This window comes from Thunnus thynnus, chromosome 12 (genome assembly GCF_963924715.1).
Source record: "Thunnus thynnus chromosome 12, fThuThy2.1, whole genome shotgun sequence".
In the NCBI taxonomy this organism is placed as follows: domain Eukaryota; kingdom Metazoa; phylum Chordata; class Actinopteri; order Scombriformes; family Scombridae; genus Thunnus; species Thunnus thynnus.
Window position 1 is genome coordinate 6,374,483 of NC_089528.1, and position 15,158 is coordinate 6,389,640.

Sequence of the window (15,158 nt, forward strand, 5' to 3'; positions counted from 1 at the left end):
ATTATTCAATAGAAGCAAGTGGTCGACAATTCATATTTATTTTATAAATGTAGGTTGCTGTAACACAATTAAAGTGTCTGTTGCTGAACATGTTTTGCTTTACAACAGGATGGCTGGCTGACAGTATGTTTAGCTAGCTAGCAAACTAGTAATTAAACACAAAATGGTTTTGATTTATCAGGGGTGAAATGCCCATCAGTGGTGTGGGTTAAATTGCTGTGAGACTGCCAAGTTGCATGTTTCAAGATCCGAACAGCCTCTGACATCGCTGCCAAATGATGTGATAGGTAATATGAAAGCCTTTTACTGGCAACAATGTAGGACTGAAGGCCAGACCCTGAGAGAAATTCACTGCAGTGCTCCAATAACACTTAAATGGGGCTCTATAAATGTATGAGTTTAAGGCAACCTTTGTGGACGTGATAGTATTTTTCCCCTATAGTACAACTATTCAATTCGCATATATAGAGAGGCTTACAGTTTTGCTATGATGTTATGTCTCCATCTATGGCTTACTATAGAGCAGTTCCTTCTCTTTGAGGTGAGATGAGTCATAAAGAGGTAAGAAGACATTGGAATGCAGCAGAGAGAGAGGTGCAAAGAAGGGCAAGAGACTGAAAGAAACTTCTTTCATCAGATGTTGAGTGTTGTGGGTGTTCAGATGTTTTTCTCCCAGAGAACCTGTGACACCTAAAACCTCTAAGTTGAAATATAATCATTAACCTGCCTTTGGTGTTTTCATTCTTTCCCCTCTGTTTACATCTCTCCTTGCTTTGTTCCACAACTATTGCTTTCTTTTGCCAAATGGTAGTTTATTTAAATAACAGATAGTAGTAATAATTTTGTTTTATGACCAACTTTAGGGTTGCAACATTGGTCACATATGTGTAATTATGAACATTTTTAACACAGAAAAGGACTTGTCGTACCTGATTATACTTCAGGTCATCAGTAGGTGACACATATGCTCCTCTGTGTAGTGTTGAAGACCCACCGGAGATTTGACCTGCAGAGACAGTGAGGATGAGGACTTCAGATTAAAGTTTGCTCTGAAGCTGGGATATTACTGTCAATGCATGCAGAGGAGTGTAGGTAGGCAGTCAGTGGCCGTCAGGTGGTCACCAGTAATGGAAACCATTTTTAGCTACATTAGTGTTGTTGCTCTATGAATGGCAATGGCGGTCGGTAGGTTGGTCCACCACTTTGGTCCAGACTGAAACATCTCAACATCTGTTGGACGGATTGCCATGAAATTTTGTGCAGACAATTATGATTCCAAGAGGATGAATTCTTCCGACTTTGGTGATCCTTTAAACTTTCCTCTGGCGCCACCATCAGGTCAAAGATTTAAATCATCTAAGGAAATGTCTGAGTACTTGATACATTCAAGTGTCACATTCAAATCCAATCATGTTAACACCTGAATGCTACTCATAGTTGCCTGATTGGTCCAGCATCTATCTGACCTCAACAGAATTTCAAATGTTTTACACTTAAATTTCATTGTCAGCAACAAGACCAGAAGACATTATTGTCCTGGTCCATTTATTGGTCTAGTTTTAACTAATAAACTGTAGAATTTCATAGTTGACTTTCTCTAGAACTTAACATTTAGGTCCATATTACTGACACAGTTTAACTTGATGTTTGCCTGTACCTATAAAGTCAGCTGGGAGCTTCAGAGTAGAAATGTGCATGTGTTTTTATGTCAGACATGCAGTAGGGAATTCCTACCTGTCATGGCGTCCTTTCGGGATGTGTGTTCGCCCTTGCTGCCATGGTAAGTGGCATTGCCGGTCAAGTCATAGTCTGCCTTCCTCTCCTTCAATGCCATCATCTCCCTGGGGGACGCGGGAGCGCTCGCTACATACACACACACAAACACAGGGAATATCTTTAACCTTCATTCCATCATAAACACACTTTTGGATACACAAGAAGGAAACTACAGCATGAATGAACTATTTACACTTCACTGGAGTCCTTTCACAGCAGAAAGGCCGGAGTGATTTGAAAGTTCTCTCTGCACTCTGTCAGCACTCTGAGGCTTCTCTATATGCATTATTTCCTCTAAGCATCATCTTTCTGTAAGTAAAAACGAGGTGTTGTTTGTATTGTGATTGTATTGTGTCCCATTCTTCACAAAGGTTTTGGTTTTTGGCCAGGGTGTAATTTCAAAGAGGTAAACCATTATCTGTATCTGTATCTGTATCTGTTCAACCAATCCGTATCTCTACTCAGAATGGGCGGTGCTTAAACCGGAAGTGGGCGGGGCCTAACCAGAAGTTGGTATTCTAAGCCTGACGCGGATGTGGGTTGAAGCGGTGAGATTGCGAGCTGTTAATCCCTGTAGACAGAGTGGCTGTGATGATGACATGATTGTGCTATGTGGCGCAGCAGCAGTGAACTTTGTATAGGCTCTGTGTGCGATGTGGACACAGCTACCCAATGAGGATTTTTCCTTCATCACGAGTACAGATATTGACACATTTTAATCGGATGATACTCATGCTCGTAAAAAGTTTCATCCGAGTATTCAGCCCAACACTAGTGAATACTGAGTCATCCCTCCTCCCCATGTCTGCTTTACTCTTGCTTCTGTCTTCTTCTTTCTTTCTCTGTCTGGCTGCAGGCTACTCCCTCAGCACCTCTACTTACTACACTTTATGAACATCTAGTTCTCTCACACTTCTTTCCTACCTTATATTCACTACTAGTACTCCTACTGGCACTTTTATCTGTCTGTATCTGCCTTACTCGCCCAAAGAACCACTTGTACAAGGAACAAATTCGAAAATTGTCATAGATAATAAGCACATCCACAGTTGGGGGAAAAAAAAAGCATAATAAATGCTAGACAGAGAGGGGGTTGGGGGGGATCAGTGGCAAAGATAATGAGTTAGATCTGGTTAGCCATGTTGGAGGAAACCTGGCTATTGATTCAGTGCCATATGGTTCAGAAGCGTTTCCTCTAATATTCAAATCATTATCAACGGCCTTTCACATAGAAGCTGCTAGCTATGATGCAGCCTGCCAGCCTGTATGTGTGACTGCATCTGTCTCTTTGTCTCTTTCCTGTTCCTCTGTACATTATAACACAGTTAGCATTGACCCATATGCTCATTAATGCTCTGCTAACATCACCAGTCTATTGTGATATCAACACCTTCAAGGCCATTTATCCCATGTCTGCTGAGAACAAGTGTTGTCTGAATGTACGGGCAAAGGCTTTTTCCACACAAAGGAGCCATTTCTTTTGTATGTCAAAAATTTCCGCAGCAGTGAAATTAAACAAATGTCTTGATGAACCATCTGTGACTGCTTGCACACTTGTAAACAGAGAAACAAAACAAAAAATGGGAAATTAGCTCCCAAACTACAGTGTTTATCATTTTGCCACTGTCAGTTGACAGCCTCATAAATCCAGATCTGGTGGGGGTTTTTTGTCTCACAAAACCTATTTAATGCTCTCATATATAGTCATTTCAAATTGATTTGAATTATTTATTGGTTAGCAGATACAGAACGATATATTTCTCTACTAGTCATTCAGTGTCAAATTGTCTGGTAATATATTTGTTGCAGAGGTTATACTAAAGTCCCTTTCAGACTTCTCTTCTTCTTATCTAAATGTGATGATATGCAATTTTACATGTCGGTCTCATGTCTGAAAATGCGCCTGAGTCACTTTCTAAAGTTACAGTACAACAGCAGCCATGATCAGCCATGATAGTTCAGGCCTGTGGCATCATCACCTTTATTGATGAAAGTGATGAGTGATGAGCTGGCCAACTGGTGTCTATTAGCTGTTGTTTCCTGACAGCTCTACCTGCCCAAAACAATGGTTTTAGGGTACAACTGAAAAGCTTAAAACTACAAAAATGCCTAAGCCCTTTTTTTGAGTAGGTTTACTCATATGTTTTAAATATTAGTGAATCTCCAGGCTATCTGTAAAACAGATTCACACCAAGGCTACAACAACATAAGGTAAAAAATGCACAGAGAGCACTGTAATACATTTATCTCTTATTTATCAGCTCTTGTGCACACAGAAAAAAAAAACAGTTTAGCAAACCACGAAACACTGTAAAGGAACCAGTTTTATATTGCTGAGGAGATTCTTCTCATGTTGGATCAGTAATAATCGGAGCAGCACTCCTTCTGTATAATTTTCTATTCTAATAATTATTTATAATAATTTAACAATTTTCGTAAGGAGCACTGACATAAAATACACCTCCAGTATGTCTGAATGACAAGAAGGCAGGGAAGCTGAATTGATGCCAGCTAAATATTTTGATCACATCCCTAAATGTAAAATGTAAAAAAAAAAAAGTAAAAAAAAAAAGTATGATTAGTCTTTTATCATTATCCTTTGTTTCTTCTCAGTTTTAGAAGCTTATAGACTAAGCCAAGAAAGTAAGTCTTGCATACAAAAATATAACTAGAAATACCGCCGTGTGGTTTTATGCCTCTGCCAACGACTCAAGTTACAGTTTACATTCATGTCTGTCCATATAATATTTGTAGTGAAGACTTTGAAGGAATTTAATAAAAGATATTAAGTGTATTTTTCTTGTATGTGTTCACATGTTTGGCCAATAAAGCTGATTCTGATAGAACACAAAGTTGTAGCCATGACAGTAGACAAAACAGTAGACAAGATGTGTGTGAAGCATCCACATTTTACAGAGTATCACAAGTAAAAGTATTTATTATGCAGAATGGCCCATTTCAGAATAATTTATAGAGTATGATATTATTGTATTATAACTATGGTTGGGTTGCGTAGGAAAATAGTAAAAAGGAAGTTCAAGTACCAATTGTACCTCAGTGCAGTACTTGATATTGTCATCAGTCCAGAAACACTGAGACCTTGGATGGCTCATATTAGTCAAACCATAATTTCAACAATACAAGGGTGGACTCTTTAGGAGGTACCGTACAAGGATTTTACCTGACAGCAGAATAATTTGTCGGAAGCTGCCGTAGTGTGAAGGTTAAAGCAGACTTCAGCTAGTGTTAGTTTGACTGGACTGTACTGACAGAAAGAGTGATAGAGGACAAAAGGGATGACGGGGGGAGTGGGGGTGTGTGTGAGAGGGGGTGTACATACCTGATCGATTGTTGGGCGAGGTCCGTACGGGAGAGATGGACGGAGTACGAGAGGAGGAATAAGGTCGCTGTCTGTCTCTCTCTATCGTGGAGGAAGAGCCGACAAAATGGTACTGAGAATAGCCATCCTGGAGAGGAGAGGAGACAAGAGAAGAAAGGTCTTAAAAATCATTTCTAATTAGTCAGTTTTCAGTCTGTTAGTAATATTTGCTGAAAAGCCAACAAGACTGACATGTCCAATGTTTATACAGCCAGAGTACATTTTGTCATGCAGACTTTACCTTTTTGTAGAGGCTGCGGAGGTCTCTGTACTGCCACATGCTGTTCAGGACTTGAGATGCTGCTTTCACCACTTTAGGACTATGTCTAGGAATTCAGCAGAGAGGAGAAAGACAAACAGAATAAAGCTTGACTGTCCTTGGTTTTGTTTTGTTTTGTGCTAGTGTGAGGTATTCAAACACCATAGTGCAGAATAATGAAGAAGCAGAAATAAGGCAGACACTAAACCAGTATGTGAAGCAGTAATTTACTGAAGCCTCTAAGGAAGAAAATACCCAGGATGCACTATGCCAATACCTTCTTTATCTCAACAAATGTTCTCAGGCTAAATTGCATGATTGCTTGGTTGATTGATTGGCCAATATTTAATTCTGCATCCTCCAGGTTTTGACATTGCTGACTAATGGCCATGGGTCTAATTGGCTCATATGGCCTTATCAGTGCCTAGGAAATTAAAATGTATTTCTTCAAGTCATTTTGGTAAATGTTATTGTTTTGGATTCTGTGATTGCATATCCTGTCCTCTTGCACTGATGCAAAGCAAATACGGAAACAAGAATGAGGAAATTTTGAATATCTATGGATTTATACCTTCCATATGTCAACTTTGAATAATGTTGGAAATTAATTTCAACCTTTGATTCTTCACAGAGCTCTGGATAAAATGAACACAACTTTGGTATAAAAGTAAGAACCAAACTTGTATTTTCTATTATACTGCCATACAAAGTCAAAACATAGTAGCTAAATATTTGGTCACAACTGAGCTAAGACCTTAATATTACCTTTTGATACCTGTATTAAAATATATAAAATGTATTATACCATAGGAATGTATCATTTCTGTGAAAATGATACATTCCTATGGCCAACTAGACAGCTAACTAAAGCAGAGAAAATATTAGATATATCAAGTGAACGCTAGCTGGTGAGACTGCTAGGGTTAGCCTTAGCTTAAGCTAAAACTAAGTTTACTTATTGATTTTCCCTGGCTGATATCTGTAAATGAGAAAATAAAAAAATAGCTAATGATATGGCTAGTTACAGTCAGTCTAGTTTAATTTAACTAAATTTCCTTTAGATTTTTAAAAATCTGGTATAAATGTAATTACATCATGATGTCATAGACACTCCAGCAGGCTTTAGCTACTTTCCACTGAAAATAGTTGGCAACACTGGCTTCTCAGCTTTTGACTTGTGAAATTCATGCAATTTGGTGAGGATGAGCTACCTTTAAGTCACATATTTAAATGTGTTAAATTGATTAAATGCATTATTATAAATATATAAATCATTTTAATGTATTAATCATAGAAAGACAGACAGAAATCTAAAAAAAATCAAGATACATTTAATTCAGGCTATAAACACTAAATTATAGATACACCTAAATCAGTCTGATTGTTCTTTATTCAGTTTCTATGTGCATAAATTCAACACAGGGGGGAAATGCACAGATGTTTTCTCTTTTTTGTCTTTGGTTGAGCACAATCTTCTTTTGGGTCAAATAATCAGCCTTAAGAAGTATAAAATGAAGGCATTACAACCTTTCTAGCTGCAGTTTACTGGCCACTTTCCCCACATTTCTTTTCTGTTCCCACTGGCAAAGCAAATGTAGTTGAGGTAAACAGATTGTGTAGACAGTGAGCAAGAGAGGAATGGTCAAATAATCTTTGGACCTTATTTTTTGTTGACTGCTTTGAGTGTTGACTCATTGCTCTAAAACAAGCACAACCTCTCCAAACCTTTTCTTTCTCCCTTCTCCTGTGTCTCTGCTGCAGTCTCTCTCAGCTCCTTCACCTCCTGCAGCCCTTTGTCACTCAACCTACTTGTCCACTGGGCTGATGAATCTGACTACATTTGTCTCCCACTCTACCTGTTAACTATGTGCTTTGCTAATGAACAAATAACCAAATGCAGAACAGCAGGCTGCCAGTGAGGCATTAATATGCCGAAGCGTGCATCTCACAATCAACATTTGGAAATATGGAGACGATTAAATAAAGATTATATCCAGTGCAGCTGTAAATCCTGCGACGTGGTGACTGCGGTGCAGAAGTCTCTGTTCTGTGTGACTTGTATGCTGATGTGTGTTGGCTGTTCATTTGACAATGCAGAGGTATTCTTAGAAACATGCGATCACAATGCTTTAAATTCTAGTGGTTGTAATTTGAATAATTTCAGTTTCAGATTCTGAATCAACTTTGAAAAATTCAGCATCTATGATGCAAAGTTTTGTTTTTGATTGTAACTAAAAGGCAAGGCCATGATGCACCTGTGGTTTTTAATACACCCCCTTCTACCTGACAACATCTTCTCATTCAGCTTACTTGTCTCCTTTGCTGCGGGCGATGCCGATGAGCTTCTCAATGCCACCGGCGTCCCTCAGGGCCTTGGTGTTCTCCATGTTCTTGGTGATGACCTCATGCAGTGCGCAGCAGATAGCAGTGATGGTGTCGTCTGACATGGTCTTCCCTACCAGGCTGCTGCTGTTGGCGCTTCCACCTCCTCCTCCTCCACCGCTGCTGTTGTTGTTGTTGCTGCCACCAGGCAAACGGTGCACCAGGTCCCTCATGGCGTACTTACCTGATGGCAAAAGTGACAGAGCAGGTGGAATTATGTAGGTTAAAGGGTTTGGAGATGGAAAGGAGACAGGATGGAAATAGGAATGAAAGAAAGACCATTTGAATTTTTGCTATGCTAACTTAGATCAGTATTATATGTACTGTGCAATATAACATGTTTCACATAATAAAGCTGACTGAATTGTCCTGAAAATTAGAAAACAGTCAAAGACAGATTTTAATACCTATTTGCTTCTAACTTCACCCGTTAGTAGTAGAAAGTGTGATGCTGAACTTGAATTATATAATAGGCTAACTTGACATGACATTTTATCCCATAATGATTTCTCTATAGTCCCTAAGTAGACTATGTACTTTCCTCTTTTCCTTTTTATAAAGATTTCTATTGAAATTCAGAACAAATAACAATTACACATAAAGTGCGACCAGTGCCAAAGTGCAAAACCTCCACAAAGTGCATAGAGTTTAGTGATCCTATATAAAGTGCTGTCAGTTCATAAGTCCAGTATGTTCCAGGGGAGGCGCTGATATTTATCCAGCTTCTCCTCCTCTGGAGGTCAGCAAGTATCTGTTTAATTACGGTGTCGCTGTTGATTACAGTCTGTTGTATTATCATAGCACATATCGTTTTCCACAGTTTTAAACATACAATACATATAATTATCTATATCAGTTCTGTATGTTTGGATGGCAGTTTATCTTCCATAATACAATACATGACAGATTTATAACATAAATCCAAATGTACACCATGAGCTTTCAGTTTATCTCAGACTTCCTGAGCTCTGTAAGTCCATTAAAAGATGCTTTTATGTCTCATCATCATTGCAGTAAATCTAAATCTTCTAAACAGCTCTAACAGGAAGTCTCCCCACAGATATCAGCCACCAGACATCCCTAATGCTCTCTGAAAGATTCTTATTTTTTAGATTTTTTTTTCACCTCTGCTTTGATTATGAGTTATATTTTTATAATTAATTAATCCCCAATATTTAAAATCATTCATTTTATTATAAATAAAGTCTGTCAGAAAGCTAAAGGTCTTAGCTGCTATGAGGGAAGTAAAAATACAACCTGGTTGGGTGGTTGTCACACAATGGAGACATGAGCACATGATTTAAAATTGACTGACTACATTTCCCATGACACACCAGTATTGCCGTTGGACAATCTTATCCACTGTGCCCTCTGCCCCTAATTCTGATTGGGTCATCACCCTGGGGTGGTGGGGTGACCCGTTGACAGTTTATATTCACACTATGTGAGTTTCCCTGCTGTGGCAAGAGAGCATCGACTCTTTTGATTAATATATAAGAAAATAACTAATGCTAAATATAATAATGACCTGATATTATTATTTACATTATTACTGCACTTGCAGTACTTTGCACCAAGGCCACAGTCAGCAGAAATTATGTTGCACGCATGTGTGGATGTGTTGATATGTGTGCAACGCACCAGTAACATTTACAGACAAAAGTCAAGAAAAACTTGAAGTTGGCGGAAAACACTACTACTGAGCTAAAACTAGAGCCGTGGCTTTAACTTATACTGTATATAAACACTCTCGCAATTCAATATTCTTAATGATTTTTTGATTTTAAGTAATAAAAACCACAATTCTCTTCCGATAATCATATTCACACAAATAAACCAGCTTATTATGTTAAGTTGTCAAACATAAGCGTACCATGTGAGCAGCTTAATTCAGCTATTGCCATATCCTCACAGTATTGGCAATAGTCACATTATTACAAACATACAAACACTGCAAGTGAAGCTTGCAATCAAGTTTGTAACAGTGCAGCAATAAAGTTGGCTCACAGAGGACCAGTCTGTGCAGACAGTATTGATATCTACTGCTGAAAGCTCCAAGGGTACAACTACACAATATGGTGTGTCTCTAACGCAATTTCATCATGTTAACTGAACCCAACTGAAGGCTGACAATATGTCCTATCAAAAAATACATACGTGCCCAGTGGCAGCATGATGTATGACATTACAACCTACATATGGTATACACATGAATGGACACATTCGCTTACTTAGACAACATGCACACACACACACACACACACGCAGCTTAGCTCACAGCCTGAAGCATCAGACAGAGTAAGTGGAAGGAGGCATGTGGTTGTTGCTATGGGGACCAGCAGAAAAGCAGAGTTCACATCACAGTTCAGAGACATCACTCTGTCTCCAAAGGAAAATCAAGCATCAAACGATCAGCCGGAGCAACACTAGTATCTGTTTAAAGAAAGAAATGATCTGTATATCTGCATAAATAGACAAATATCATAAAAGCACACAACCTGCCGCGCTGCCATTCCCAACAGCAATGATTCTCTGTCCAAATTATATTTTAATAGGTCTTTTAAAATATTACTGCTGAACATGTCTACTTTAACAAGTGTCATATTAAGTATTAAAGTAATTCTGCACGTGGGTGGAGATAACTGCACTTCTTTTCAGTGTCATTATCTTCAATTAAGGCATATTACTCCACTAGTATCAAGAAAATTCTTAATCAAAGTCGATTTTCATTAGTAATTATATTATACCTTTTTTTATTTGGTGCATTTTTTTCTTTTTTGCATATCCACAAAACCTAAGTGGGGTAGGTGCTGGAAAAACAATTAATCTAGATACAAGAAGTACCTGCACAATGAATCAGAGCTCTCTTTTCTTTATTGGTGACATTTCAACCACCTGCAGTATCAATACAATACAATACTTTTGTATCATTAATTATTGTGAATCAGCTACCCACCAATGAGCTCCTTGTTCCTGATGTCCAGGGCCATGTTTCTCAGAGCAGTGGCCACGGCACAGACCACCCGGTCGTTGTCTATCCTCAGTAACTCCACCAGGATAGGGAGCCCCTTCTCCTTGCGCACTGCGGCCCGGATATAGACCGACCACTGGGCACGGAAAGAAGGAGGAGAGGGGTCAGAGGTGGACACAGAGATTTGTTTTGATGCACTTTTATTCACACATTTCCTCTTTTTCCTAATTTCTGGTGTATTATAATTCAAATTAACTGATGAGAAGTGGCCACTACAGGCTATTTCTTTTCAAAAAAGTATGTGATTGCATAATCTATGTTATTCTTTTCCTTTAGAATATCATTGCATTTTTGGTAAATTACGACTGGAAATTTGCAAAACATAATGGAATATCAAAGCTGCTGAAGACCATTGCACTCTGAAACATGTAAGGGCTGATTTTCTAAAAAGTATTTCAAATATTTTTTGGATTTTTTGGAATTCTTGACCCACCACAAGTTCCACTTGCTTGGTATTTCTGAGGCTTTCAATCACATCTCTTGGCATTCCTCAGCAGAGGGACTTGTTTAAGTGTTAAGATGGTTTAAATGTTAGTTTTCGTTTATGGTTTAGATTCTATAAAGCAAACTAAGTATGCTGAAGAAGGCCTTGAGATGTGGCTTTGAAAACACCAACTAAGTGGACATTGGAAGAATTTGTCAAATTTACTGATACTGTATTCATGGGAATTTTCTACATCAATGCTAGTTCATTAAAAAAGGAATCTGTCAAGTGCAGCATGTCTACACAGACCAAACTGCTGTCTATCAAGTTCGCTGATATAAAAAAAATATATAATGTATAAATATATAGTATACAAATAAATATTTTAAATCTGAAGCAATGTCTATAGTCCTCCGTGTAGTTCATCATTATCTTTGAAATATTGATGAAAATAAAAATACTTTCATCACTAGGAAAAGCATTTATTCCAACCAGAGTCTTTTGACACCATTACATGAAAGGGTTGATTTCAGAGAACTATGCACCACAGGATTACATTCATGCATGCATGAGGACATTCCAGAGAGCCAGTAAGTGAAGTTTGCTATCCCACAGCACAAAATGACCAGAAGAACGGGGGCTGTTAGGGTGGTATTTTGCAAAAACACTTTCCAGCACCCACTGGAATTTCGATACATTCTTGCATATGCCTTTTAGTATTACAATAAGCCTGAGTCTTTACCTTCCAGCTGCCAGCAGCTAGGTTTTGCAGGGCCCCAGCTGCTCCCTCCAGGGTGTCTGGGTTGGAACACTCAGACAGCAGTGTGAGGTAGGGCTTGACGATGGTAGGGTGCCATAACATCTGGATGCCTTTTGGGGGCTCCGCCAAGTCTGGAAATGGGCCGACGCCGTCCCACTGTGGAAGATGAGACATAATTCAGGAGAGAAAGGCATTTTGACTTCTGTGTGAGGTGAGGTTTGACAGTGGTAGGGTGCCAGCATGGTCCCCTCAGGCAAGAACGAGAGAGGAGATTTACTATTCATAAGCAGTATATAAATGAGGTGGCATTCATCTATTTGTGCATTTTGTTTTTCTGTCTCCTCTGTAATTGAAATCTGACATTTTCTCCTGCATTGATGATGAATTGTAAAAAAAAATGCAATACTGAACATCAATAATAACTGAAAATGTTGAACGTTGAATACAGGAGGTTTCTCAGTGACATTGCAATATTATTCACACAAATCTGTGGTACTGACATTTGACTACATTATGTTGATGAGTAGTTGCATTATAAAAAAAAAATTCATTTTCACCAAAAGCAATCATTACTTGCTGCCCTGGACATAGGATTTGTTGCATATATGCGTTCCCCTTATTTATGAAAATATTATAGAAGCTCAGTGGTGACAACTTGCCATCCATCAGGGGCTCAGACCAGGGCTGGGGAATATGGTGTATTGACTTTTAAAGGAATACAAATTATTTTTACGGTCCAAATGAATGATACGAATCAAGCTGCATTCAATAAAAGAAGTTATCGAGGTTTTCATTTCATAAATATCATGAATTGGGTCTTATGTTATGTCCAAGTGTTCTTGGACATAACAATGGTGAAATAATCCTGCAATACCAAAACATTTACTGTACTTACAAATTCTATATATTATTGTTTAATACATAAATTGTGCAAAAACATTAACATAAAATTCTTTTATTGTATGTTCTGTACAGACATCTGTCTACTGACTGTTCATTAAACCCTCTGTGGTGTACATGGGGATGTAGTAAGAGGGAAACTCTGTACATTAAGAATGTGGATGGTGCTGTGCTCTTTTTTACCTTCTCCAAAACCAAAAATACAAGCGCAAAAATGTAAGGAATGGATTAAACATTGTGTTATTTACTCTAACATAAGCTGTACATGTTAGCATGTACAGCTCACTAGGTTACTATTAATACCCTGACCCTGTGTTACTTTCAAGGCCAGACGCATTTCATACAACATTATTTTAAAGGTTAACAAGTTACTGTAAAAGCAGCCCTGTTAATGACTAGAGCATCCACTGTGTAGTATTTCCCCATTGCCTCGGAGCCGGTCCTGGATGCTAATATTAAAGAGTGCAGGCTAACTTTAGCAGCTCTGTGCTGCGTTATTGCATTTGGGGAAGTTTACACTCCAGCAACCTCGGCCAAACTCATTATGTGAGATAGCACGGCGTTCGTCAAACACACTGGTTCATTTTTCATTATCATACTTATAATACAAGGACTAACTAGCTCTACACTGCAATCCAAGAACACTGCTGCATGTCTGTTTACTTTTTGCCTGCGACATGCAGCTTAGCCTCAATGTTTTTTTTTTAGCACGATATCGTGTATGCAGTCATAAAGTATTTAAGACATCTTTACAGGGTTTTTGTTCAGCTTTAAATTTTAAAAGGTCAAACATAGACAGTGTTTCAACCAACTCATGGAGCTAATGTTAGCTTAAGTAGCTAAATTGTTACAGCTGTTAAATTTTGCATTTTGCATTTCAGCCGGGGAAAGAAATTGTCAGTCACTGCCTTACAGTTACTTAGCAACAGTAAGGGAACAGGGCTGAGGTTAGTGAATGATCAACAGAGACAAAGGGAACATCTATAAGTGAAGTTTTCCTGTACATAATAACTACTATATATCTTTGACATGTTTTGCTTTGTTTAGCATTGTTGTCTTTGTTTAGTTATATGTATCTTCCAGTACATTGAGCGCTGTGTACTGTGTATAGGTCTATTGTCTTTGTATGATTAAACATACTTGATCTATATAGTTGGTTCTGATCCTGATTTATGGGTGTATATGTTTAAAAAACTGAGATGTCCTGTGTGTACCGTAGTTGTCATAATATAAGTCCACACATTTTGTGTTGTATAAAAAATAATATCATTCTCCCATCCTCCTTCCATATGTAATGACGTAATCTTAGATGACATCTGTTAAAGTTCTGTAATATTGCCAACAAAATGTTTTTTTGTCACTCCACTTGTTGTCTTCCTTTGCTACTCTGTCATTGATCTTATTATTCTACTACTTCCTCTTTCTCCTCACTCATCCTTTTGTATTTTCTAGCCTCCCTTTTACCTAAACTCTTCCATTATATCTCATCTTAATCGACATATCCTCCCTCTTCTCCTCTCCTCTCCTCTTTCTCTCCTCTAATTACCCTACAGTTGATAGAGTTTTGCCCTCTCCAGCAAGCTCCCCAATCGCTACTTCATGGTAATCACCCACAGCTGCACTGGAGTGCAGAAAGACAGATAGTGGGGAGGGGGGGAGGGGGGTTTACATGTTATTATTATGGGAAGGTTATGATTTGATGATTTGTCCCTTTACAATCTGATCCCAGGGTTAGTTTTAAGATCCCACATCTCTCTGGTTCTGCCTGGCTCCTGTCTACACAAAAAGTTTGTTGAGGCTTTGCTCGACAACTACAAGTCAAAGGCCTGGCTCATCACTACCATTTTCAACTCTCTTTTCTCTGCCTTTGCTAGAAATGAAAGGGGGGAGAAAAAGCATGCAGGGCTAATGAGCAATTCACCCACCCCGATCCACCGGAAGTGTTGGGTTCTCATTCCCCACGGCTTCACTAAAACTTGTAAAAGACGTCTTACACTCGACCATAATGTGTTGCTGATTGCTTATTAGCATGACAAGAGGTTAGAGCCTGCTTCAAGGCAGCGGTTAGGTTTCTGCCAATTCTTCAACTAAAGGAGCTTTTTTTCCCTTTCTTTTTAACTAAACGGAGGATGAAAGTCTGCCTGTTGGCAGCAGATGGACATACCCGGGAAATCCAGAGAGATGTACTAAATCAGTTTTGTGATTCTGAGCACAGGTAGCCAGTACGCAGAAAGTCAAACATGGCTT

General features: G+C 38.6%; 1 protein-coding gene across 5 annotated transcripts in view; it reads right to left on the reverse strand.

Annotated features, from left to right (window-relative positions):
- Positions 1–15,158, reverse strand: part of ctnnd2b (catenin (cadherin-associated protein), delta 2b) — a 177,663-nt gene that overhangs the window by 3,499 nt on the left and 159,006 nt on the right. For all 5 annotated transcript variants that reach the window (XM_067604991.1, XM_067604989.1, XM_067604988.1 and 2 more), the window contains 7 exons: positions 11,994–12,167; positions 10,753–10,903; positions 7,725–7,980; positions 5,397–5,481; positions 5,117–5,243; positions 1,735–1,863; positions 930–1,006 (listed from right to left, as the gene is read on the reverse strand). In XM_067604991.1, coding sequence (XP_067461092.1) covers positions 930–1,006; positions 1,735–1,863; positions 5,117–5,243; positions 5,397–5,481; positions 7,725–7,980; positions 10,753–10,903; positions 11,994–12,167 — 999 coding nt within the window. The remainder of the gene's footprint in view (positions 1–929; positions 1,007–1,734; positions 1,864–5,116; positions 5,244–5,396; positions 5,482–7,724; positions 7,981–10,752; positions 10,904–11,993; positions 12,168–15,158) is intronic.